Source organism: Ovis aries, chromosome 16, assembly GCF_016772045.2.
Source record: "Ovis aries strain OAR_USU_Benz2616 breed Rambouillet chromosome 16, ARS-UI_Ramb_v3.0, whole genome shotgun sequence".
In the NCBI taxonomy this organism is placed as follows: Eukaryota; Metazoa; Chordata; class Mammalia; order Artiodactyla; family Bovidae; genus Ovis; species Ovis aries.
In genome coordinates this window covers 59,342,404-59,370,059 of record NC_056069.1, presented here as the reverse complement: position 1 = coordinate 59,370,059, position 27,656 = coordinate 59,342,404, and the positions used below count along the sequence as shown (strand labels likewise).

Genomic DNA, 27,656 nt, shown 5'->3' with positions numbered 1-27,656 from the left:
TGAACAACAACAATGGCTGATTCACTTCGTTGTACAGTAGAAACTAGCATAACATTGTAAAGCAATTATACTCCAATTAAAAAATAAATAAAATGCCCAGTTACTGGTAAAAATAAGTATTTATTTTTCTTTTTTGAAGGGAGAGATCCAAATGGCCCAGGCTGGTTTCACTCATTTGTGTGCCGTGGTTTTAAGCTGATCCTTCCTATATCTCCTAAACGGTAAAATAAAATAAACATCACCTGAATCTCATCATTCCTACAAGAGGAGCAGCTCCACAGGGAGGGACGTTTTCTATTTTGATTTCCGCACCATCTCCAGTACCCAGAACAGCGCCTAGCACTTAGCAGAGTCTCAATTGCTATCTAATCAGGGGATGATTAACCAAGTTTATCATTCACAAGTCACTCTCAAGTAATTAAGGGCTGGTGCAAATTATTCTAGCTCCATGTGAGTCCATGGCAGGTGCAGAATTCAGTCAATAAGCTCCTGGGTCTTGCACGTTGTTGACTTCAGCAGAAATCACTGCACAGAACTCCACCATTAGTATGGATAATGGCTCCCCCTCGATTCACAGCCACTATAACTAACCTCACTTAGCCTACATCCCATTCAAACATGCTGAATTACAGAAATAGACGGAAGCAGTTCTGCTTCTCATTTCTACAAATGAAAGGGCCCTCTCCATGTTAACCCAATTTCCAAGTCTTGCAACAAAGAAAAGCCCCCCTTTTCTGTCTTCCAGCATTTTCACCATAACCCACAGGGCCCCGTTTCCTCGCTGGGAGAGGCTGCTCTGTGACGATGCCTCCTGGACCATCCGAACCTGCTAGAAGATTAATTGGCTGGAAGAACCGCAAGGGAGCAAGGCTCCACTCCCCACTGCGCTTCTGGCATCTTGACTTCCCTTCCTCCCCTTTTATGTCACTTCTCCAGGTGAAGGACCACAGCTGCAGAGGAAGTGCTACACCTCCTTCCCGCGTTAAGAGCATTTGAGCAGAGTGGTTCCTGGAAGGGAGAGACACTCCACGCTGACTAATCCACTCCCAGCAAGTGCTCCAGGGAAGCCCTCCTCTATTTAACAAGAGTTGCACTCCCCCTCCATCGCAAAGACCTAGCTAGCACTTCAACAGAGAAGGTCCCATCAATTTTCTTCCCACTTGAGAGTAAGTTCTGGAATCTTGTGTATTGTTGCTGGAGTTTTCAGGGCCCCCAAATCTCCCCATTTACCAACTCCCTTACCCGTCATTCTTTCCAAGCATATAGAAGATCCCACCTTACCTGTTACTGTGTGTGGATTTTTCACTCAAGCCAACCCAAAATCTGCTTAGAGGCGTATCCCCATCACCAACTTACCTCCTCTCCCCCCAGCATTCCATAATCCAAATTCTGACACCAACTCAATGGGCATGAGTTTGAGTAAACTCCAGGAGGTGGTGATGGACAGGGAGGCCTGGTGTGCTGCAGTCCATGGGGTCGCAAAGAGTCAGACACGACTGACAGACTGAACTGAACTGAGTCCATTTTCTACACCCCAAATGTCTGCACCTGACCAAGACTTAGGGAGACTTTATCGGATGGACAAGTACCCACACCTACATTTAAAATGGGTAACCAACAAGGACCTACTGCAGAGCACAGGGAGCTCTGCTCAATGTTATGTGACAACCTGGATGGGAGGGGAGCTTGGGAGAGAATGGATGTATGTATGCATATAGCTGAGTCCCTTTGTTGTCCACCTGAAACTATCACAGCATTGTTTGTTGATTGGCTACACCCTAACACAAAATAAAACATTTTCAAAACTTTTTTAAAGGCTTAGCCTCCACATGCCCATATATTCTTTCTTCCTCCAGTCCTACAGAGGTTTTAGTTCAAAATCAGGAATACCACTCTTGTACAATTCTGAGTCCCCTTGGGCAACAGAGGCTATATAATTCAAGTCGTTTTCACTCACTTCCTAAAAAAATACATGTATAATGTCATCATTCACATTATCCATGGCCATGGGGTTTTACAGGCAAGAATACTAGAGTGGGTTGCCATTTCCTTCTCTAGGAGACCTTCCAGACTCAGTGATTGAACCTGGGTCTCTTGCATTGTAGGCAGATTCTTTACCAACTGAACCACCAGGGAAGCCCCCCGTCTATGGCACAGGAATGAAATCTCAAAACCTCCCTTACTCATCACAATGAACCAGAATGCTCAGAGCTGATGCTCATCAGAATCACCTGGAAGCTTTAAAACGCTGATTCCTTTGTCTCCCCAGAAACTCTGACCGCTCTTGTGCAGGGTGGTATTTCTGAAAAGCTCCCCTCATGATTACAGTGGTGGCCCAGCCTGAGGACACTGTCTCAAAGGAAAGCATTTGATGATTTGATCATAATTTACGAACACCACGAGGTTTTCACTTGAGTTAGGAACTTAGGAAAGTCCAAATGCATAAAGCTGGGATCCCTGTAACTCTAGATCTTTCCTTTCTCTCAGTATTTGAGTCATGCAAGAACTCACTCAACTCCACAAGGCCCAGAAGTGTTCTTCCCCACCGTACTGTGGAACCCAGTGGCATGCACAAAGTAGGTGGTCAACTGATACTAGTGGAATGGGTGGATTCTGCACCTCAAGTCACATTCTCCCGGGGGCTAGAGATGGTGTAGTGACTACATGGCCACGTCAGGCAGGCTGTGACTCCTTCAGGTTTGGGAGCCTCCACCTAGGCATTAACAAGCAGCACCCGCCAGCTCCCCACAGCTACATCCTAGAACAAGGGTCCCAACCTCCAGGATCTAATGTCTGATGATCTAAGGTGGAGCTGATGTAATAAAAATAGAAATAAGGTACACAATAAATGTAATGAGTTTTGACTCATCCCCAAACCATTCCCCCTACCCCAGGCCATGGAAAAACTGTCTTCCAGGAAATCTGTCCCGGGTGCTAAAAAGGTTGGGGACCGCTATGACCTAGAGCCATTCACCTCCCCAAATTACAAGGAAACTGTTTTAAACTGTGCATGTGAAATGTGCTCACAGGACCAAACACGTCTGGGCCTGATTAAGAGAACACTGAAACCCGCTAGGCTATTTTGCCAAACAATAACACTGACATCTTTTCAGCTTTCAAAAGGTATCTGAGAGCAAAGTTTCCTTTCTTGGCTTGGCTTCTACTGTGTACTCCCTGAGGAACAATGGCCCCTCCAGGGGAGTTTCTCAGCAGGGGAAGCAGGTGCCCTCTCTCCCCAACCAGTCTCTACCTCCCACCCCGCTGAGAATCACTGTTTAGAGAAACCTAGCAATCCCAGGAAAGTCAGTGAGCAACAGTAATCCCCAGCATCAGGACGTAAGTGGAAAACACAAATGATACATATTTCAGCAGCAGTGAGAAAACTTGCCCCCATTTCAAAACTAGGTGTGCAATTAGATGAATTTAGGCCAAGAGGACTCTCATAAATCTTTCAAGTGTTTTTTTCTAAAGGTCGACAAATCCCAGTTTAATTTTAGGCAAAGAAAGAAAAACAAAATCTGTTGAGTCTGGAATTCATGTCCATGGTACACTTGAAAGTAGGTACTAAGCATTCTTCATCTTTGAGAAAAGCCCAAAAAAGGGGGATTGTGGGCAGGCAAATATATAGAGAATTACTTCAAGTTTTTTCATTGAAAAGCATTTGTGTTTATTATACAACAAAAAGATATACGATTTGACTTTTCTAAACCCAGGAAGCTTATGGTTTATTCGGCTATCTTCAGGTGTATTCTGAACAGAGTCAATTATTATATTACAATAACCTAATGACAATATAGCATCACTACAGAAATAGCCGCAGACTAAGTTTAAATATAGTAGTAGTAGTTTGTCACTCAGTCATGTCCGACTCTTTGCGACCCCATGGACTGTAGCCCACCAGGCTCCTCCCTCCATGGGATTCTCCAGGCAAGAGTACTGGAGCAGGTTGCCATTTCCTTTTCCAGGGGATCTTCCCGACCCAGGGATTGAACCCAGGTCTCCTGCATTCCAGGCAGACACTTTAACCTCTGAGCCACCAGGGAAGCCCAGTTTAGGGGCTAAATTGTGTATCTTAAGTGGTTTGGGAATCTTGGTCATTGATTATTTTAGGTGACAAAGGCATAACTTATAAGCCATCAAATCAGTGTGCTAAACAGAAAATGTGTAATTATTTACATAATACACTGCAACATTATTAAGGTAATTCTGTTAATATCATACGTAAGGGGGGTTAACAGAACCACCATCCCAAATGTATAGAAACTTCCAAAACACTTAAGTTACTAGTTAAGGTAACTAGTGCCAAGGAAGAATCCAATTCATTCATTATACTCGGGATTTTATCATCAATTTTAATTTTTGTGATTTCATAGTGAAGCACGGAAAAGTAAAGAATAGGGAAAATATTCAGACATGTGAAACATTTAATTAATTCAATTTATTGAGAAAGCATAAACTAAGGTGTATTATACCAGGTTCTGAGCCTGGCAAGCTGCAGTCCGTGGGATCACAAAGAGTCAGACGTGACTTAGCAACTGAACAACAACAAGTACCAGGTTCTGTGTTAAAGGAAGGCTATTAGAGATGGAGGAAGCCCCATCTAGTCATCCAGGAACTCATAGTAAACAAACGCCATCTCACCGCAGCAATCTGATGAGAGCTCAAGCGTCAGAGAGCTGAGAGGACCCAAGGAAGGGAGCCCCCACCTCCTCCTAAAGTGTCAGGGAGGCTTCTCAGAGAAGGTGGCACTTGTACTTGGTCTTAAATAATAAGCGTTTGCAGGCCAACAAGTTCAAGGGCTTGGCTGAAAGATGTTGATCTTGGGAGAGATGCAACAGAATGGTGGGGCTAGGGGAAAGAGGGTGGCTGGTGGCAGAGAGCTTAGGAAGAACAAAGACAATGTTTCTGTGTTTCGCGGTGGAAGAGCAGAGCTACAAGGCTGGCCAGAATCATCCAGGATGCTAGGGGTGCATGAAAGATACAGCAGTCAAGCCCTGAGGAAGCGTGGGTCAATGTCGACAACAGAGTTCTGGAGAAACTTCAATTTTCTTCTGACATTAATCATCAGTGGAAGAAGCTCCAAACACCTCTTTATGCATCTGCCTGATCCAAAGCTGCTAAGTTGAGTCCTAGGCTAAGGGAAGCTCATTCTTCAACCTTGTAGCTCAAGGTCTGTGACCACATTTCCAGGCCCATAGAAGGCTACAGGGGACAGGGTAAGTGGGGGGATGTCATTTTAAAGAAGCCTTAATAAATTCTCATCACCAACAAAAGCTTATGGGTCTAGGAGAATGCAGTCACCAAGGCACCCTGAGTGGGTTTTTTTTTTCATCAGGCAAGCAGCTTAAGAGTCCCTTCAACAGCAAGGAGATCAAACCAATCAATCCTAAAGGAAATTAACCCTGAATATTCATTGGAAGGACTGATGCTGAAGCTGAAGCTCCAATACTTTGGCCACCTAATGTGAAGAGGTGACTCAGTGGAAAAGACCCTAATGCTGGGAAAGACTGAGGGCAGGAGAAGAAAGGGGCAACAGAGGATGAGATGGTTGTATAGCATCACCCACTCAATGGACATGAGTTTGGGCAAAGTCCAGGAGAAAGTGAAGGACAGAGGAGCCTGGCTTGAATGCTAAATGTGCTGCAGTCCATGGGGCTGCAAAGAGTCAGGCACGACTTATCGACAGAGCAACAACAAGAAGCATCATCCCAAAAGATGGAGGCTGCATTTCTACAGGAAGCCATAGTGAAGGGGGCAAGGTGCAGAAAAGCCTAAAGATGAAACTCCTTTTTAATTTTAAATTTGAAGTAACATATAGCCTTACGTACTATCCAAAAGTTAGTAGATAAACATGTTTCTCACAGATTCATCAGAACACGATTTTGAACTTTTTAAGGAATTTTTGCACACAGGTGCAAGAGATAATGTTCTAAGACATGTGCAAGCTCACAGACAGCAGCTCCTTACCATTAAAACTCGGGTGACACTCTGCTTCCAGAGCTGTCGCCTGCCGATCCTAAACATCCCAGCAATCTGTTCAGCTTATAGATTCTTCCAGAATGATCTTCTAGCTCCTGGGAGACCAACTCATCATCCAACAGGCTTTCAGATGAAAAGCATTTTGGAGGACCAGAAGTTCAACATGTTTACATGTCCAACTTGCATGTATTAGGCACCATAAACATGGAATAAAAATTAAAACCTACTCTTGAATTTAAGTTTTCCTTCTAGAGGCTCTCCGCTTTGGCCTCTCCTCTCTTCCAAAGCCCTGTGTTGTTAGGGCAATACTGTTTACACGCTATACAGTTGAACCGTGTCTCCCATTCATACTTATCAACCTATCAATGCATTTGAACAGCTGGGTTGCAACACAACCTCTGATGTTTGTTTAATTCTAGACACTGCCCAGCAGTAAGCTTGAAGTCAACAGAGATATTTGAATCATTTCTTTGAAGAGTGAGTAACTTTAAACCAGATCAAAACAGAAAACAGAGAAGCCACAGCTCTGAATCAGTTGCACAAGACATTCAGTCCATCTTTGTCTAAACAACTTTTGTGTGCTCGATTAACTGCCAGGCTTGTGACTAATTGTGACTGTCAGGTAGGCTAATTGTAACTCAATGGAGCCATTTTCTTCCCATAAAAAACAAGCCTACTTCTTATGCAAATAGCAAATGATGTCCATAAATTACTTGCGCTCACAGAGCTGTACTTACAAATAAACCAAGGATATTTATTCTCTGTGACTAAAGATCTTGATCATCCTTTCTGTAAAGACATGATGGGGAGTCACAGCCAGTGTGATCTGAGAAGTCTAGTAGGTGTGATTTCTCTCATCAAGATGAATAAATGGCAGGACATTTACAGTTGGACATGTTGAATCCAGGTTTTAGTCCTTGAAGTTCAAGTTTCAGGAACTCAAATCCAACCAGGTCATCCAAGGATAAATCAGGAGCCAGGGGACCCATCCCACCAAGATCCTGCTAATTAATCTCACAGGAGACCCGTTTGAAAGCCAGGATGCTAATTTGGTATTGACACCTACTGCTAATTTGGATGTCAATTTGGTACCTGAACTTGGGAGATTCAAGTTGTCTCCTGTTGGAGACAACATTAGGGCAGAGCCTCCATACATAGCTTCCCAAGTAGCACAGTGGTAAAGAATCCACCTGCAAGGCAGGAGACGAAAAAGACACGGGTTCAATCCCTACGCTGGGAAAATCCCCTAGAGAAGGAAATGGCAACCCACTCCAGTATTCTTGCCGGAAAAATTCTATGGACAGAGGAGCCTGGAAGGCTACAGTCCATGGGGCTGCAAAGAGTTTGACACGACTGAGCGACCGAGCACTGATTTCATTCCATACAGAGAGTTAACAGAGAGACAGCACTTAGACCTGAATACTGTTTGGTAAGCAAAGCACTAGAGACTTCTCTGGTGGTCCAGCAGCTAATACTCCAGCTCCCAATGCAGGGTACTGGGGTTCCATCTCTGGCCAGGGAACTAGAGCCTGTGTGCCTCAACCAAGAATTGGCATGCTGTAACAAAGACTGGAGATCCTGCATGCTGCCAAATCAATAAGTAAATGTTTTTTAAAAGAAACACATACACACAAAACACAGGAAGTTATAGTTGGTTTATGGGATAGTTTTTCAGTCAACCTCTGGGTATAGGCAAGCAACTGTTTTTTGTTCTAACCATGAATGAAGACGGTATCTAGACTAGCCCTCATTCTCTGTGCCAGGTTGAAAGGTCACCAGCAAATCGCAGTATTTTCTCATCCTCCTTGCTCAGCATCTCAGTCCTAAGGATCCTCTGTCCACACATGACCTCAGGACAGAGGAGACAATTCGCTATGTCACTGTTTATCTTTCATTAGTTACATTGAAATCGCAGCTTCCCTAATGGTATCTTAGGCACCATCATCATTTCATCAGCCGCTCATTTATTAATGCAACGGTCTCTCTTGGGAAGAGTTACTTTCTGGGAAGATTTCCACAGATGGCTGATGGCATTCATCCTGGGTTTGGCAGGCATCACCATAGCTCTCTCGAGGCTCCGCAGTAAACTGCAAAGTCTTCCAACCTCTGGGGCTGAATTTCAGCAAAGACAGTAGATGTCTTAAGAAATGCCCTTGAGTGAAGGAGGCTCACTGAGAATTTTCATCAAGCAGCACAAATGAGGGGCTTTCCTGGTGGCTCAGTCGGTAAAGAATCTGCCTGCAATGCAAGAGACCGGGGTTTGATCCCTGGGCCGAGAGGAACCCCTGCAGAAGAAAATGGCAACTCACTTCAGTCTTTTTGCCTGGGAAACCCCATGGCCAGAGGGGCCTGGTGGGCTGCAGTCCATGAGGTCTCAAGTTCAGTCCACTCGCTCAGTCATGTCCGACCAGAGTCAAATTGCTCTTTGCAACCCCATGGACTGCAGCATGCCAGGCTTCCCTGTCCATCACGTACTCCTGGAGCTTACTCAAACTTCACATCCATTGAGTTGGTGATGCCATCCAACCATCTCATCCTCTGTCGTCCCCTTCACCCCCCACCTTCAATCATTCCCAGCACCAGGGTCTTTTCAAATGAGTCATTTCTTCGCATCAGGCGGCCAAAGTATTGGAGTTTCAGCTTCAGCATCAGTCCTTCCAATGAATATTCAGGACTGATCTCCTTTAGGATGGACTGGTTGGATCTCCTTGCAGTCCAAGGGATTCTCAAGAGTCTTCTCCAACACCACAGTTCAAAAGCATCAATTCTTCGGCACTCAGCACAATTTAGCAACTAAACCACTGCTACAGCACAAACCAATCAAAGCACAAGCCTGCATCTGACTCCTTGCCCCCTAATCACCAGCCGACAATAGAGTCGGTTTCTGGTCATTGGAGAAGGGTATCAAATGCCGCCCAGAGAGAGACTCGGGTGAGTTTTCCTATTAGCACTTTCTACCAGGCGACAGCTTCAGCAAGCAAGACACCTCCTTGTTGCTGTTTTTCAGTCCCATCCAGCTCTTTGCTACCCCACAGACTGCAGCACGCCAGGCTCCTCTGTCCTCCACTCTCTCCCAGAATTTGCCCAGATTCATGTCCAGAGTTAGTGATGCTGTCCAACCATCTTATCCTCCGCCACCCCTTTCTCCTTTTGCCCCCCTCCTCCTACAGGAACTTTTAAGCTGAGGAGTCCTCCAGCCCTATCTTTATGGACGATGCACTGCTCCAAGCTGAGCATATTGGCCATTTCACAAATCTTAAGTAAGATATAATGAGAATACAAGAGTGGACAATGAACTTCCTATAGGCAGGAGACTTCATCCAGAAATCCAAGTACCTTCAGGCAAGGTTTAAAGTTTCACTTTGATTCATTCACTCACTCTTCATTCAGCAAATGTGAGTAGTTTTATAGGACCAGGCACTGTACTATGTATTAAGCATGCTGCTGCTAAGTCGCTTCAGTCATGTCCGACTCTGTGTGACCCCATAGATGGCAGCCCACCCAGCTCTCCCGTCCCTGGGAATCTCCAGGCAAGAATACTGGAGTGGGTTGCCATTTCCTTCTCCTATGCATGAAAGTGAAAAGTGAAAGTGAAGTCATGTCTGACTTCTAGTGATCCCATGGACTGCAGCCTACCAGGCTCCTCCATCCATGGGACCTTCCCAGCAAGAGTACTGGAGTGGGTTGCCATTGCCTTCTCCGTCCAGTTGCCATAGAGCAGCTAATTAAAACACATGCTTGGGACTTCCCTGGTGGTCCAGTGGTTAAGAATCGGCCTTGCAATTTAGGGAGACAGGTTCAATCCCTGGTCAGGGAACTAAGATCTCGCATCCTGCAGAGGAACTAAGCCCCAGTGCCACAACTACTGAGCCCACATGCTCCAGAGCCCGTGTGCCACAACAAAAGATCCCATGTGATGCAACAAAGGTCTCGTGGGCCAGTGATTATGTAAGACTAACACCCAAAACAGCCAAATAAATAAATTAAATTAATTTTAAAATCACAATTAATCAAACACTAAAAAAATGTTCATTGTAAAATGCATAATTATTTTAGAGGACTTCCAAAGAGAAAAATAAAACACTGCCAATTACACTTAAAAACAACCTCAATTTTAAGCTGCATTCTGTATTCATAGACATTAAAATGTAAAACATAGAGATCTCAGAACCAACAAAAAGCCAACATGCCGGCCTTCACTGGGGGAAGATATGAAGTAAATAACATAATTATAAATAAAATATGATTACACAAATCGTGGAAAGTGCCATTAAAAAGGAAATCCTGATGCAAGCTTCACTTGGATCTGTGTTCTAAATTACTGCCGTTTGTACTTATATTCCAAAGTGTGAAACTTCCTGCACTCATTGCTATATCATGAAGAATCACCCACGTTGAGCCTTGCAGCCCTGTATGTACAACCTACCGTGGTAGAGTAGCAAAGTGCAAGTTCTGGGTCAGACACATGCATGCTGTGAGCACGTTAAGTTGCTTCAGTTGTGTCTGACTCTGCGCGACCCTATGGACTGCAGCCTGTCCATGGGATTCTGTCCACGAGATTCTCCAGGCAAGAATACTGGAGTGGGTTGCCATTTCCTTCTCTAGGACATCTTCCCGACCCAGGGATTGAACCTACGTCTCTTACATCTCCTGTATTGGTAGGTGGGTTCTTTACCACTAGCTCCAACTGGGTAGGACTCACCTGGGTTTAAAACCCAGCATTGTTCTCTTTCAGCTATATGACATCAGAGCTTTTGTTTTCTAAATTACGCACTAGAAATAAACCCACCTGCCTAACAGACTTGTGATTATGTAAAATTCCTGGATCCTCACAGGTACCTAATACATGAAAAATATGATAATAGTTTTTATTTGCAAAAAAGTTATGACTACAATTAGTGACAATACCAATATAGGGACGAATTCCCAAGGAATTTAACCCAACACATAAATTTCAGTGTAGAGCTGCTTCAAAATTTTGCTCTTGATTTCCCAATATACCCCAAGAGAAAGAGTAGATCCAGGTTTTAATGGTTACCATCTACACATTTTTCACAGATTTCTGCTTCTAAATGTCTCAATGAGGCCAAGCAGAATTAAATACATTCATCAGTTTAATGGCCTTGTAAACAATGATACAAGGGGGCAGCATAAAAAAGAGTAAGTGGGATGAGAAAGTACCATATTTCAATCCATTCTGAGTAGCACATTTTTTGCACTTTTTACCACATTGAAATTGGGCACATCTGCTCTTCACTTTTAACTGTTGGTTGACAGAAATCATGGCCAGAGTTTGTGCAGACTCAGTTGTCACTCCAGGTATCAGGATAAGGCCACTGGAGCACCTCAATATCACAGTCAACAAACTACTGAAAATCCATCTGAGGAGGAATGTGTGTCCTGGTTGTTTTCTGAAAACCTTCCACTGATACCTTCTGAGAAGATCAAGAGAACAGCAGCATCACAACTCACAGAATACCTGACAGGAGCAGACCCTCGATGGGAAGGAGCTTTGGAAATTTCTTAACCCATTCATTACATCTATATTTGTATGGATGCACAAGAGTGACATGATTTTTCTAAATCTAAGTTTAATCAAACCAGTCAATCCTAAAGGAAATCAACCCTGAATATTCATTGGAAGGACTCATGTTGAAGCTGAGGCTTCAATATTTTGGCTACCTGATGTGAAGACCTGACTCACTGGAAAAGACTCCGATGCTGGGAAAGATTGAAGGCGGGAGGAAAAGGGGATGACAGAGGATGAGATGGTTGGATGGCATCTCCAACTCAATGAATATGAGTTTGAGTAAGCTCCAGGAGTTGGTGATGGACAGGGAAGCCTGGCATGCTGCAGTACATGGGGTCGCAAAGAGTCGGACACGACTGAGCAACGGAACTGAACTGAAGGGCATAACGTACAGGGAAAATATCAGCAGCAAAGCACAGAGATTGGATTTCAAAAGCAAGCCTTTCTGGTGCTGCAGTTGTACAGAAATATGAGTGATTAATCTCTGAAGAGTATGTGAGGCTGAACTGTGTGTGTCAACCTATGATAGGTGGCCCTCACTGGCATTAGGAAGTCACTGAAGAATAAGTTGATGAAAATCTTGATTAGGAAGATTATGCTAAAGAATGGGAGGAAAGGAAGATTAAAGTCAGAATCCTGGCATGAGGAAACAAAGGATTTAATAAGGGAGTGGAGACAGTGGTCACCTGATCCACTCAAAACCAAACAAGCTAAGGGACTGCCTCAGCAGTGGCTAAGACTTCCAGTGGGTAAGACTCCACTCTTTCAATGCAGGGGCACAGGCTTACTTCTTGGTGGGGGAACTAAGACCCCACATGAAGTATGGCACTGGCCAAAAACAAACAAGCTAGATAAAAAGAGGCAGGTTCTTTTATCCCATCCACCATGTTGCCACCCCTAAGCTACCCCCATATAGAAATCCTGGATGAAGAAGAGGGGAGAAACAGATAAATGCAACTTGACAATGGTAATGGGGGATCCCATGGTGATTGGAATTTGTCCAAGGTGATTCCATGCTGTGCCAAGCTTGGTAAAGTGAAGAATAACTCAACAGGAATGGAAGAATCTAGAGAAGGAGTGCGTGTTGGAGAAAAGAACACTAAAGAAACGGAAATAAAGCTCCGGTTCTTTGCTTTTCCTATTGGTCTTTTCATCTTGAAAACGTGAAGGTCAGTATGCTTGTGCTTGGTCGTTCAGTTGTGTCCAACTCTTTGCAACCCTCTGGACTGTAGCCCGCCAGACTCCTCTGTCCATGGGATTCTCCAGGCAAGAATACAGGCGTGGGTTGCCATTTCCTCCTCCAGGGGATCTTCCTGACCCAGGGATTGAGCCAGTGACTCCAGCATTGGCAGGCAGATTTTTACCACTGGGCCACCTGGGAAGCCCAAGAATACTGGTGTGGGTAGCCTACCCCTTCTCCAGGGGATCTTCCTGACCAAGGTCAGTATATGTGAGACCGAGAACATCCAGTATCTTTCTCTTTACTTCTAAATTCATAAAAGAAAGAAAAAAGTCACAATTAAAAGAAAGATAACTAATCATATGTGGATTCAATAATTACTTTAGCTGTCTTGCCTTAAAATTTTTTTTGAAAACTTAAATTAAGTGGTGCAGGATGTTGGTTTTGCTATGATTGCTGTGAGTTCAAAATGTGCAACAAAAGCTTAAAAAGATGCATACGTTTTCTGCAGCCTCATCTGCCAAAATTCAAAAGAGGAAGGGAGAAACACAAGTAAGATCCCAAAGGACAATACAGAAAATTGATGCATTAGAGTAAAGCATCTGCTAAACAGAACACCCAAGTTCCGCAGGTATAGATTGGAAGAACAGAGATGCTCGGTGTTAATGCTCATTCCAGATGTTATTTTGTATAGTACCTTTTGAGCAGAAAGTATAAGAATTAGGAATTTTTGCTCAACCTTCTGATTTCTTGTCTTTCCTCTGGGGATACTTCAATATATTCATAGAAACAGCATTGTCCTGGCTTTGGGAAGCCATGTTTTTGATGTCGACACCCAAATACTGGTTGAGTGTATGATGTTAATAAACCACCAGCCACTCCGGTCCCAACTGCCCATGAACAACAGGAAGTAGGTGACCAGATGATCTTACAGGCACCATCCAGTTCTAAGCAAGATGGAGGAACTAAGTGAGTGATCTCCATCACTTGCATCCCAGGCATACAGCATCTTAAAGTAATCGAAACATTATCTTAACATGAATTTTTCAAGTACAATCTTACAACACAGCAAACAAAACACTGGAAAATTACGATATCCCTGGAATCATCTGAAACGAGGCTGATGACTTTAACTTTGCAGGGCTGTGACATCTTTGATAATATTGTTTTCCCATAGAAATTTTTTCCCATTCTAGATGCCCAATCTTGAACAAATGATGTTCCCTGGACCAATACACTTGTTCTTTTGTGTATAAAGCTACATAGTGCTTTCAATGGACTACTACTCAGCCATAAAAAAAGAATGAAATAATGCCATTTGAAACAATATGGATGGACCTAGAGATTATCATCCATATTGTTACAAATGCCATTATCAATAACCTCTGATACGCAGATGATACCACTCTTATGGCAGAAAGCAAAGAACTAAAGAGCCTCTTGATGAAAGTGAAAGAGGAGAATGAAAAAATTGGCTTAAAACTCAACATTTAGAAAACTAAGATCATGGCATCTGGTCTCATCACTTCAGGGGAAGTAGATGGGGAAACAATGGAAACAGTGACAGACTTTATTTTCTTGGGCTCCAAAATCACTGCGGATGGTGATTGCAGCCATGAAATTAAAAGACGCTTACTCCTTGGAAGAAAAATTATGACCAACCTAGACAGAATATAAAAAAGCAGAGACATTACTTTGCCAACAAAGGTCCAGTCAAAGCTATGGTTTTCCCCGTAGTCATGTATGGATGTGAGAGCTGGACCACAAAGAAAGCTGAGCACCAAAGAATTGATGCTTTTGAACTGTGGTGTTGGAGAAGACTCTTGAGAGTCCCTTGGACTGCAAGGAGATGCAATAGTCCATCCTGAGTGTTCATTGGAAGGACTGATGCTAAAGCTGCAACTCCAATACTTTGGCCACCTGATGTGAAGATCTAACTCATTTGAAAAGACCCTGATGCTGGGAAAGATTGAAGGTGGGAGGAGAAGGGGATGACAGAGGATGAGATGGTTGGAAGGCATCACCGACTCAATGGACATGAGTTTGAGTAAGCTCCAGGATTTGCTGATGAACGGGGAAGCCTGGCATGCTGCAGTCTATGGGGTCTCAGAGTCAGACACGACTGAGCAGCTGGACTGAGCTGAACTGAGAGATTCTCATACTCTAGGTGAAGTCAGTCAGACAGACAAAGACAAATATCATTTGATATCACTAATATGTGGAATCTAAACAAGTGGTACAAGTGGCACTCATTTACAAACAGAAATAGACTCACAGACATAGAAAAACAAACTTACAGTCATCAGAGGGGGAAGGGCAGATGGCTAAACTAGGAGTCTGGAATTTAAATAAATATACTGCTATATATAAAATAGGTAACCATCAAGGACCTATGGTATAGCACAGGTAACTACACCAGTATCTTATAATAACCTATAAGGGAAAGGAAACTAACAGAGAATAGATAGATACGTATATGTGTAACTGAATCACTTTGCTGTTCACCTCAAACTGACACAATGATGTAAATCAACTCTATTTCAATAAAACTTTTTTAAAAACTAAGCTGTAGTGCTTTTTAAGATTCTCCTCCCAAACCTAAACACAAGCTCAGGGGCTCCAAATGAAGATATGAACATCAAATCTTAGGTGCCAATCACAGAATTCATAGTAGTGAAGTCCACCCAATACTCGGCTCCTCAATCAGCTACTTAACCTGGTTCTAATTTTTTCATATTAGTCCCTTTCGGATCATATTGCCTCATTCAGCTACCCCATTCGCTCTTTATTTAAGACCAAAATTTTGGCACTGTTTCACACACCATTGAGAAAAACAACACTTCTTTAATTAGCATCTTGTTTGTAGTTATAATCTAAAAGATAAGCAACAGCTTGGGAATGATCCTATGCCTTAATTACATCTTCTTTCCGAAAACCAAGGTCCAAACAATAAGACAAGTATTAACCGGAGAGATGTGGAAAGAATCCTTATTTCTTTAACAATTGTTATGTATCTATTTATGCTGTTTAGCACCGCTGCGTGGTTTTTTCTCTAGATGTGGAGAGTGGGAGCTACTCTCTAGCTGTGGTTGGGGGCTTCTCATCGCTGTGGCTTCTCTCGGGCGTGGGCTCAGCCTTTGTGGTGCACAGGCTTGGTTGCTCCAAGGCATGTGGGATCTTCTCGGGTCAAGAATCAAACCCACGTCTCCTGCATTGGCAGGCGGATTCTTTACCACTGAGCCACCAGGGAAGCCCAAGAATCCTTATTAACGTGCTAGTTCTTGCTTTGTGGAAGCTGTAGATATGAATGATCCTGACCTTTATGTTACCTGTCTGTTGCTACTGTTCCACCCATGGGCTTTCTCAGGCACTTAGGTATGATGCTTTTCCCAAACATAAAGCAACAGAAACACCAACTCATATTCCATCTCTTTTGGCTCTGATTTAGTTTATCAGGTATTTATTTAGAAGGAAACTATCTTTCTTACATAAGTCTGATAATGAAGATGCCAAGATCTGGTTCTGAAAATGACGATGTCAAGGACTGGTGAATAACACTGAGACATGACTGTTAGTTCCACATTCCCCCATCTACCAGCTCCCGCTGATTCCCACCAACAGACACACACAGCCCTGCAGGAAGCCAACGTCACAGCAGCAGAAATGAGGGGCAAGGGCCCAGTGTTCACTGGAGGACCATTTTGAGGCTGCTCTGCCATTACCACAGCTGTGCTTATTTAACAGGGAAAGAAGAAAGCAGAGAGACAGGTTCACGAACAAACATCAAAATTCTTGTGGAATCCTGCATCTCTCTGCTTTTCTCTTGTGCTAAAATGTCATGAAATGGTAATCTCAAAATCTTGTCCCTTTCCTCCAGAGAATAAAGTTAGTCAAATGGCATTCAGTGTAAAAATCAAATCCTACTATTAGGGATGTTTTGTTGATTCACTCAAGAGACATTTTCTAAAAGCAACAAAGAACAACATCCCAGGCTTCTAATATCACCCCTTCAGAATCACATTACTTAGCCATCATCATGGGGAACTTCCCGGTGTACGATAGCATGACTTTGAAAACCCTTTTAATATGATATTTACGGGAATGACTACCCACTCCGGTATCCTTGCCTGGAGAATTCCATGGACAGAGGAGCCTGGCAGGCTACAGTCCATGGGGTTGCAAACAGTCGGACATGCTGCTGCTGCTAAGTCGCTTCAGTCGTGTCCGACTCTGTGCGACCCCAGAGACGGCAGGCCACCAGGCTCCCCTGTCCCTGGGATTCTCCAGGCAAGAACACTGGAGTGGGTTGCCATTTCCTTCCTGAGCGACTAACACTGCCATAAATACAAACCCACAAAAATAACCAAGACATATTTATAAATTTGGAGGTTAAGACTCACACCCATGCCAAGGAGTCTGGTAGTAAATGCGATGCATTGATTCACAAGGCAGAAAAACTTGATTACAAGAATGTGATCAGATACAGAAAATCTATTTCTCTGAAACCAAGCAGTGATTTCTAGAAAGAATGTTCTGTCTCTCTTTGAAAAGGTTAATGATAAACTTGGGGAGATATCAAAGGAAGATATGTCCAGTCAGAGCTAAGAATGATCACTTCAGAAAGACAGCAGCTGATGGAAGGTCAGAGTTCAAGGGGAGGCTCAGATGCTTTGCTTTTGGTGACCTCTGACCTCCACCAATACCACTGCAAACTCTCAGATCAGGGATGGATCTGTCCACATCACAGCTATATTTCTGGATCTTTGCACTGCTCATTAAGTGAATGAGGAACAGTCCCATCTATAACCTCATCCAGGAGCTAACTAAGTCTTTAAACCCCAAATAACCTACAGTTACAAATGAGTTACTCTGCTACCAAGAAAGCAAAATTTATTTTGCCAAAGAAGACAAAAATAGCCCAATTTATTTACCTGCTCATGTTTATTAAACTTCACCTTTCTTAAAGACCGTAACATAATTTGTAATAAATGTCATTACTGCCTATAGATTTCACAAGGCAAATCTCAAATCCTGCTGTTTCCTTCAATAGCAAAAATTTGAAAACATTTCAGAGAGGAAACATAAACTTCATTATTGCATACATAAAGAAGATATTCCAGCCATTAAATGGAATGAATTAGAGTCAGTTCTAGTGAGGTGGATGAACCCAAAGCCTGTTATACAGAGTGAAGTAAGTCAGCAAAATGACGTAAATTCATGCACATAGATGGACTCTAGAAAAAAGGTACTGATCAACCTATTTTGGGGGCAGCAAGAGAGATTCAGACATAGAGAACAGACTTATGGACACAGTGGGACAAACTGAGAGAGTAACACTGAAACACACATTACCACATGTGAAACAGACAGCCAGTGGGCATTTGCTATAAGAAGCAGGGAGCTCAGCTGAGTGCTCTGTAACAACCTAGTGGGGTGCGATGGGATGAGAGGTGGGAGGGAGGTTCAAAGGGAGGGGACACACATATACCTGTGGCTGATTCATGGTGACGTATGGCAGAAACCAACACAACACTGTAAAGCAATTATCCTCCAATTTAAAAATAAATTAATTAAAAATAATTATAAATTCATTTTATTGCTAACAAACTAAATTATAAAATTGCTATGCAGATCAAATTGTTCTTCCAAAGCTACTTTAAGACGAGTGTCAATGCTTACGTCTTACCAAAACCACCATTACAACTTTTCTGACAGAGCAGGGACACCCAATATTAATCTTTATATATATATATACACGTGTGCACACACACACACACATATGGTTCCTATCCATATAGTCAAAACTATGGTTTTTCCAGTAGTCATGTACAGATGTGAGTTGGACCATAAAGAAGGCTGAGTGCTGAAGAATTGATGCTTTTGAACTGTGGTGCTGGAAAAGACTCTTGAGAGTCCCTTGGACTGCAAGGAGAACAAACCAGGCAATCCTAAAGGAAATATGTCCTGAATATTCATTGGAATGCTCAAGCTGAAGCTCCAATACTTTGACCACTTGATGTGAAGAACTGACTCACTGGGAAAAAAACCCTGATGCTGGGAAAGACTGAGGGCAGGATGAGAAGGGGGTGACAGAGGTTGAGATGGTTGGATGGCATCATTGACACAATGGACATAAGTTTGAGCAAATTCCAGGGGATAGTGAAGGACAGGGAAGCCTAGCGTGCTGCAGTCCATGGGGCTGCAAAGAGTTGGACATGACCTAGAGACTCAACAACAACAACATATACATACTCTTCCTATGGTAAGTACACTTAACAGTGCTTTACAATGCAATATCTAGTTCCAGCTACTTAATTGCCAGTTCCCTGATTTTCCATCAATTATTAACCTTTCCACTGAAAAGAGCTGACATTGGGCCTTGTATTCAAAGGCAGACCCCAGGTAGATTCAAATATTCAAGTGAAATGGAACCATTAATAACATAAATAAACTCTCATTGATTAAGTTCCATTATTATGGGGACGTAAATGTACCGAGTATGAAAACATGAAGGCTGGAATAAGACAAAGATTTTGAAAATGTAGCCCTTACCTGGTGATTTAGCATTTGACATGAAATTAATCTGAACAATCAATTTCTTGGGATTGTTTTCACTTTCAAACATGACATCATCAAAAATATGGGAAGATTATTGTTTAAAAGGAACCAAAGATACAGAGAAAGACTCTAAAGAATAAAGCTAGGTTGTATAATTCCTTTCCTATTTCCATATTTTAGGTGTGATTTATATATTTTAAGAAAATGTTTTAGTCTAGATCACTAATCTCATCAAAGTCAACCACTGTTATATTTATTGAGCTTCTTGGATACACCCACCATATGTTACTCAGGTGTAAGATACAAAAAGTTTATAATCTAGCAAAGGAGACAAAACCACTATTAGTCAATAATAAAGCACTAAATTGTGAGAACCTGTCAAAGTTTATTGCAATCCAGCCTACAGTATCAAGTCGATATATCAAAAATCTGCTGCTGCTGCTGCTAAGTCGCTTCAGTCATGTCTGACTCTGTGTGACCCCAAGGACGGCAGCCCACCAGGCTCCCCTGTCCCTGGGATTATAAACCCTTAATATTCAATAAAGTTTAAAAGATAAGAAAAGAATTTTCCATAAAAGTCAGTTCTGAAATTAGCCTAAATCACTTAAAGTAGGAACCACAGGATATCTAAAAACTAAAGGAAAAAATTAAAAGCTTTAAGAAAGTCTGTACCAATTTCCTTTCCTGTGTTAGCCGTTCAATTGTGTCCAACTCTTTGCAACTCCATGGACAGAGGAGCCTGTCTGGCCACAGGAGCCAGGCTCCTCTGTCCATGGAATTCTCCAAGCAAGAATACTGGAGTGGGTTGCCATTTTCTCCTCCAGGGGATCTTCCTGACCCAGGGGTCAAACCCAGGTCTCCGGCACTGTAGGCAAATTCCTTACCATCTGAGTCACCAGAGAAGCAGAGTATAAAGATGTTCTCGCAATAAGTGTTCTCAAAGTGAGCAACAGTGAGCCAGGAGAAAATACTTTCTGCTTTTCCACTTCCTTCTTCCTCATCTACCAAAACAAAAGTTTAACATTTGAATCTCCTCCCAGAGAAAATTCTAGAAGGAAGATGGTGTCTCCTTGTTCCCCATGAAGTCACTCCAGCATTCATATCCCTGTCAATTTCCTGAGTGAGGCCCATCCCACCTTGTACAGCTAGGTCTTCTTCATTCTCTTAACCTCCCCATCTGCTTCAGTCTCCCTCTTTTCTTATCCTAAAGCCTAAAGGAAAATGATCTCTCAAGCAAATCTCACATCATCACCAATTTTCCTGCCATCCTGAGCACCATGTTGAAACAAATCATGATCACACCATCAACCTAAAGACTAAGGCAGACCACAGGCACATTGCTTGGCAAGTGGGTTTTTCAGCCAAACAACAGAATGAAGGAAACATGGCGTGCCGAATGGCTTATTACATTATAACAAGAAAGCACAGGAAAACAAAATTGAACGTGTTAATTCATTGTGTGATGCAGAGCAATAGCAGAAAATCTATTGCTTTTCTAATCCAGAAAATGCACAGAGCTGAAAACAGCAATCTCCTAGGAGCAAAACCGAGGCAATTATGACTAAAAGAACCACAGTTGAAGGCAATTTTCCTCCAAACGGTTATCCTCATTGGGGAATTACATGTGTACTTTTAAAAAATAAATAAAAGAAAATTAATGAAATGGAAAACATTTTTTAAGTCCCCAAAGTTTGTCCTAGAGAAAGTTTTCTAAATGGTAAGCACTCTATCAGACTTTTTCTCTAATTAGTTCATTCGACCCTTACAATAATCCCAGGTGGCACTAGGGGTAAAGAACCCGCCTGCCATGCAGGAGATGTAAAAGTCCAATCCCTGGGTCAGGAAGGTCCCCTGGAAGATGGCATGGCAACCCACTCCAGTATTCTTGCCTGGAGAATCCCATGGACAGAGTGCCCTGGCGGGCTACAGTCCATGGGGTTGCAAAGAGAGGGACACAACTGAAGCGACTTGGCACCCACACAACTCTTACAGAGATTAAATCTCACTAAAATCAAGTCCAAACTCTCATTTAAATATACTTATTTTATTCTGATATATATGGAAAAGCAAAGGGGAGGGGAGGTTCTGCCCAAAATGTGCAACAATGAAGGAAGAAGAGCTTCAAGCCACCTCCTGCTCTTTCCTACAAACCTCACCCTTGTGCAAAGACATCAACCATTGCCCACTCAGGCAATGGGGGTCCATGTTCTTCTCCAGATATACTTTCAGAATCTGTCTGAAATCCACTCCCGTCCTGGGCAGGTCAAAGTCCTATTCATGTGTCCAGGGTATATCCCCATGTCCCTTCCTCTGTTTTATCCTTCCTGAATCTCAGGGTTACCTTCTCTGAAATGCTATTGCTCATTCTTTAACTCAAATAGTTTTCATCCTGAAATAACAATGACACTTTAGAAATATAAATTGTACTAGGATATTTTCGGAAGCGAAGATTTGAATATTGTGAATCACGCAGCATCTCACACAGAAGTGATCATTTTTAAATTAACCTAATAGTCTATATGCATCCAAAGTGGCAATAGCGGTAGACTCACCTGCTAATGCAGGAGACATTAGGGACTCTGGTTCGATCCCTGGGGCAGGAAGATCTACTGGAGGAGGGCATTGCCAACCCACTCCAGTATTCTTGCCTGGGAAATTCTGCGGACAGAGGAGCCAGGCAGGCAACAGTCCATAGTGGCGCAAAGAGTCCAACATGACTGAAGCAACTTAGCACACACACCCCTAGTGTATATGGTAATAAACAACAAATGATATTCCTTTCTGTTAAGTAGTACCTCTGTTTTTTATTCCTCTTGAAGGTGTTATTTTTCATGCCACTGTTGTTCTCATCCTTGCTGTTGTTTTTCTGTTTTAATGTGTTGCGTTGGTAGTGGTAGTGTTATTTGGGGTATGTGGCAGAAGGAAGCACTGATAAACGTGAAAGGCAAATTCCAGCCCCTCCTGTGTCAGTTTCCTTCCTCTGTGTCCTTAATTAAATAGAGGACATATACTTACTTATTCTGCATTTCTACTTTCCTTAATTAGCCTAGACTGAAGCTTGAGGTTTACACGACAATCAACTCTAACATTTCTTTCTGGCACTGAAATATACAAACAGGTGGGGTTTTTTTATTATCATTTTACTGAGTGATTATCAAATGGGATAGAATTGCTAACTGGAATTTTGTGAACTGAATTATTCATTAGAGTGAATTTCAATATACCAAGCATCAACTTACCATTGCTTCGAGCTATCCACTAAGGTTTACAAATATTTTCGTTCGGGGAATTGCTGTTGCAATAGTATTTGCAGTAGGGGAATGTCAAGTTGGTAAAACTCCACTATTAATAATGGACTCATAGATGCATGAAACGAGTTTCGTGCCTGCAATCAACAGGTTTAGGCTCACCAGGCTTTTTTTCTTTTCTTTTTAAAAAGAAATCCTCAGAATTCCAGTTACAAGATTTACAGCATTTCAGTCTTATGCCCTATAAAATCTTATGTTTGAAGGTTAATAAAATGAGATTAATCCAGAGATACTACATGTTGGGTTCTTTTCTTTTTTCCTTTCAAGCGCAGCATGTTAGATGATGCAGCCGAAACTGTGGAAAGATGTGGAAACGGCCAGCCACTGGTGGAGGTTAGCTGCCATCCAGCGGCTGGAAGTGAAATTCACCCAAACCCCTCCCTGCCTGATGAGCTAAGGAACTGCAGAACGGTTCATCCAAAGTACATCGAAGACTCAATAATCTACATTTACTGTCTAGTATTTACATAAAGACCACAATGATGGGGGCAATTATTGAATACTTTAATGGAAGTGAAGCCACAATCTCCTCCTTTATAATTCTAAATCATAAGAAATACCTTTTTGTTCAAATTGTTTCCCTTTCAAAAATTCCCAATTTAGACACTTTGTCTATGTCATATGAACCAAACTAAACAATGAAATGATTATCAGTGATAAAACAGATCTGACTACATGCAAGGTAGTGCATTGAAGAGGCAAAAATTTTGATGTCAATCTCTAAAGAAAAACATGCAAATATATCCATCAAGTGATCTGAATATTTATACAAGTACATAGTGAATTCACCGTGAACAAGTCCTAACACTTTCTCTTATGTAAAATGTAGTACCATTCTCTTATTTAAAACCTCCAACCTCTTTTAAACAATTATAGTACTGTTTTTTAATATAGTTTGTATTTAAAAAATAAATATACTGATTTATTCTAAAAATGATACACACTTACTGTGAAAATGTAAAAAAAAATCACAATAATCTGAGCACTATTACAGTCAGTTTTCTATGAGAAATGCTCTACCATCTCCCTTTTCTTTAAAAAAAATTATTTTATATGCATGTACATATATATATAGACACCCACATAAACACATATATGTATATGCATATGTGTTAGTCAGTTGTATCTGACTCTCTGTGGCCAGATGGACTATAGCCTACCAGGCTCCACTATCCATGGAATTCTCTAGGCAAGAATACTGGAGTATTCTATATTCTTACTAAATACTGGAGTGGGTAGCCATTCCCTTCTACAGTGGATCTTCCCAACCCAGGAACTGAACTCATGTCTCCTGCATTGCAGACAGATTTTTTACCATCTGGGTCACCAGGGAAGCCCTTTATGCATCTTCACATCCTGATAGTTAGTCTACAAGATATCATGAAAATGTTCTCATATTACAGAATATTCCTTTTAGGTTGGTTCCATTTTTTTTTTCACTGTTAGGAACAACAATATAATGAATAGTTCTCTGGTACAATCCTTGTATAGACCTCTGCTTATTTACTTCAATAAATTATTAGAAAAAATTATTGCTTAAAATATATCCATTGGTTTGTGTATTAATTTTGTTTCATCTTTGCCTGTATGATAGATAAGAAATGGCTGTTATCTCATTGCTGGTCTAATGTGCAAGTCTTTAACAATCATGAAGCTAAATATTCTTAAGTATTTATTGGCCATTTGTGGGGTGGTTGTGAATCGCCTATTCATGTCCTTTCCTATTTTTTTCCTAGTGATTCTCTTTCTATTGATTTGCAATTGCTCCTATAAGATTGGATAAAGATATTGTACACATACAGAAAATGAGCTGCTTTGATACTACTATCCTACAAAGTAGAATTAAAGAGAAAAGTCTTAAAGATTTGTACCAAGATAAACATTTTATGTGTGGATCACAAAAACTGCGGAAAATTCTGAAAGAGATGGAAATACCAGACTACCTTATCTGCCTCCTGAGAAACATGTATGCAGGTCAAGAAGCAACAGTTAGAACTGGACATGGAACAATGGACTGCTTCAAAATTGGGAAAGGAGTACATCAAGGCTGTATATTGTCACCCTGCTTATTTAACTAATATGCAGAGTACATCATGAAAAATGCTGGGCTGGATGAAGCATAAGCTGGAATCAAGATTGCCGGGAGAAATATCAAAAACCTCAGATATGCAGATAACACCACCCTTATGGAAGAAAGCAAACAGGAAATAAAGAGCCTCTTGACGAAAGTGAAAGAAGAGAGTGAAAAAGCTGGTTTAAAACTCAACATTCAAAAAACTAAGATCACGGCATCTGATCCCATCACTTCATGGCAAATAGATGGGGAAACAATAGAAACAGTGACAGACTTTATTTTCTTGGGCTCCAAAATCACTGCAGATGGTGACTGCAGCCATAAAATTAAAAGAACGCTTGCTCCTTGGAAGAAAAGCTATGGCAAACCTAAACAGTGTATTAAAAAGCAGAGACATTACTTTGCCAACAAAAGTCTGTCTAGTCAACGCTATGGTTTTTCCAGTAGTTATGTATGGATGTGAGAGTTGGACCATAAAGAAAGCTGAGCGCCGAAGAATTGATGCTTTCAAACTGTGGTGTTGGAGAAGACTTCTGAGAGTTTCTTGGACTGCAAGGAGATCCAACCTGTCCATCTTAAAGGAAATCGGTCCTGAATACTCATTGAAAGGACTGATGCTGAAGCTGAAGCTCCAATACTTTGGCTACCTGATGTGAAGACTTGACTCATTAGAAGAGACCTTGATGCTGGGAAAAACTGAAGGCAGGAGGAGAAGGGGACAACAGAGGATGAGATGGTTGGATGGCATCACTGACTCAATGGACATGAGTTTGAGTAAACTCCGGGAGTTGGTGATGGACAGGGAGGCCCGGCGTGCTGCAGTCCATGGGGTCGCAAAGAGTCAGACACTACTGAGTGATGGAACTAACTGAAACATTTTATATTTATAAAAAGTATAATCCACTATAAGTGTATGGTATCAGTTCAGTTCAGTCACTCAGTCATGTCCAACTCTTTGCAACCCCATGAACCGCAGCACATCGGGCCTCCCTGTCCATCACCGACTCCCGGAGTCCACCCAAACCCATGTCCACTGAGTCGGTGATGCCATCCAACCACCTCATCCTCTGTCGTCCCCTTCTCCTCCTGCCCTCAGTCTTTCCCAGCATCAGGGTCTTTTCAAATGAGTCGCTATGTACTAAAAAACAGTCCTAAATTAAAATAAGCAAAACCTGTTAGAAAACTGGGCAACATTAACAGAAAAACCATAATAAAAAGATGTTCTAATAGAAATATGTTATACCTTATACTCCCCTAATAACATCAGTCTTTTAAAGTGCTATAAATGATCAACAAAATTAATCATTTATTCAAACACAGAAATAAAAGTCACAACTGATAACAATAATGTCATAAATAGGAAATTAATCATGAAGGAATTTTATGTCTCTCAACTGTTTTAAAGTTTAGGAAAGCTTCTTTTAGATTACTACTAGATCCTTTCAGAACACCAAGCTGCAAACAGGCCATTTGGAATGTAATCCTGCTGCTGCGGCTAAGTCGCTTCAGTCGTGTCCAACTCTGTGCGATCCCATAGACAGCAGCCCACCAGGCTCCCCTATCCCTGGGATTCTCCAGGCAAGAACACTGGAGTGGGTTGCCATTTCCTTCTCCAATGCATGAAAGTGAAAAGTGAAAGTGAAGTCGCTCAGTCGTGTCCAACTCTTAGCGACCTCATGGACGGCAGCCTACCAGGCTCCTCCGTCCATGGGATTTTCCAGGCAAGAGTACTGGAGTGGGATGCCATTGCCTTCTCCATTGGAATGTAATAAATCCCACTAAAGACACCAGAGGACTGGAAAACAGAGAGATGTAAGAGAATGCAATCACTCCCTGCATCCCCCAGGAATGTAGGACAGAGAAAGTTAGGAGAGGGGTGCCCTAGTCAGGCTGAGTTGGCCAAACCACCCCCCATTCAGGGACAGGGCTCTGCCTCCTCATGCCTGGAGGGCAGGTCTTTTCGGAGACCACAAGTCCTCAGAGCTCCCAAGTCCCTGGAGCCCACAAGTGCTTGGAAGAAGAAATAGGGCCAAAGGTGCATCCCTCAGAGAACAGATGAGAACTGGAGGTGTTATTACCACCTGAAATCCCCTTTTTCATTCTTTACCTGGTTCTCAGCTCCCCTTTCTGGAATTCTAGATGTGTTTTACCAAGATTCTTCATTATGCTCTCTAGGAAAGGAGCCCCCAAACCTGGACTCCCCCCATGCCATAGCTGAATACGAAGGTCAGAGTAGAAAATAGGAGGGTCTCTAATGAGGAAATAGAGACAGAAAGGTAAACTGACTTGTCGGAAGCCTGTGGACAGAGTGTCCATGTCCAGAACAGAGCATTATAAGTCCTCTTTTTAAGACGCTTCTCCCATTATTTCTACTAATCCTTGACTCTCAACTCCTTTGCTAGCTGACTTACAACTTACCTCCTCCAAGAAAGGTGACCTGATTGACACTGACCCTGAGTACTCCTCTACAGCAAAGTCGATTCTTAATGACTTTATTATTTATATATATTATTTTATTTGTATCTGTTAATGTTTTACTTTGAATTCAAAGCATGTGGCAATATGCAGACTTTTTTCTATAACAGATAAGCACCCGAATTCCTTTGTATGAATGGAATATTAGAACATCAAATAATATTTTCTAACTTATATGTCATCATTTAAGTTTTTCACAGAAAAAGTGAATCCAAGAAATAACAGAAATAAAATGTTTTGATTCCTTAGAAAGCAATAAGTTGGTAATAAAACATTCAATATGCTTAAATTTTAATATTACAAAACACATGTGTTTTTCAAGATTCTTTTTGAATTGCAAGAAACAGAAAACACTCATAAACACAGGTGTCAATAAGAAATTTCAACGGACACTTGTTAAAACGACAAAACAGATTTTTATTCAAGCTACTGCAGTAAAGAAGCAAGATTTCAGTACAGAACGAGCTTAACTTTAAATATAGCAATGGGTAATTGGTAGTTTATAGGCAATAGTCAGGGGTCACTGGATAGAAAATGACTAAGGGAACTTGA

General features: G+C 41.9%; 1 protein-coding gene across 3 annotated transcripts in view; it reads right to left on the bottom strand.

Annotated features, from left to right (window-relative positions):
• DNAH5 (dynein axonemal heavy chain 5) overlaps nucleotides 1-27,656 on the bottom strand; it is a 313,711-nt gene that overhangs the window by 255,673 nt on the left and 30,382 nt on the right. For 2 of the 3 annotated variants that reach the window (XM_012097159.4, XM_060400271.1), the window contains exon 1: nucleotides 5,968-6,278. The exons of the other annotated variant lie outside the window; for it this stretch is intronic. In XM_012097159.4, coding sequence (XP_011952549.3) covers nucleotides 5,968-6,024 — 57 coding nt within the window. In that variant the 5' untranslated portion in view covers nucleotides 6,025-6,278. Of the gene's footprint in view, nucleotides 1-5,967; nucleotides 6,279-27,656 lie in introns of those variants that run through there. 3 annotated transcript variants of the gene reach the window in all.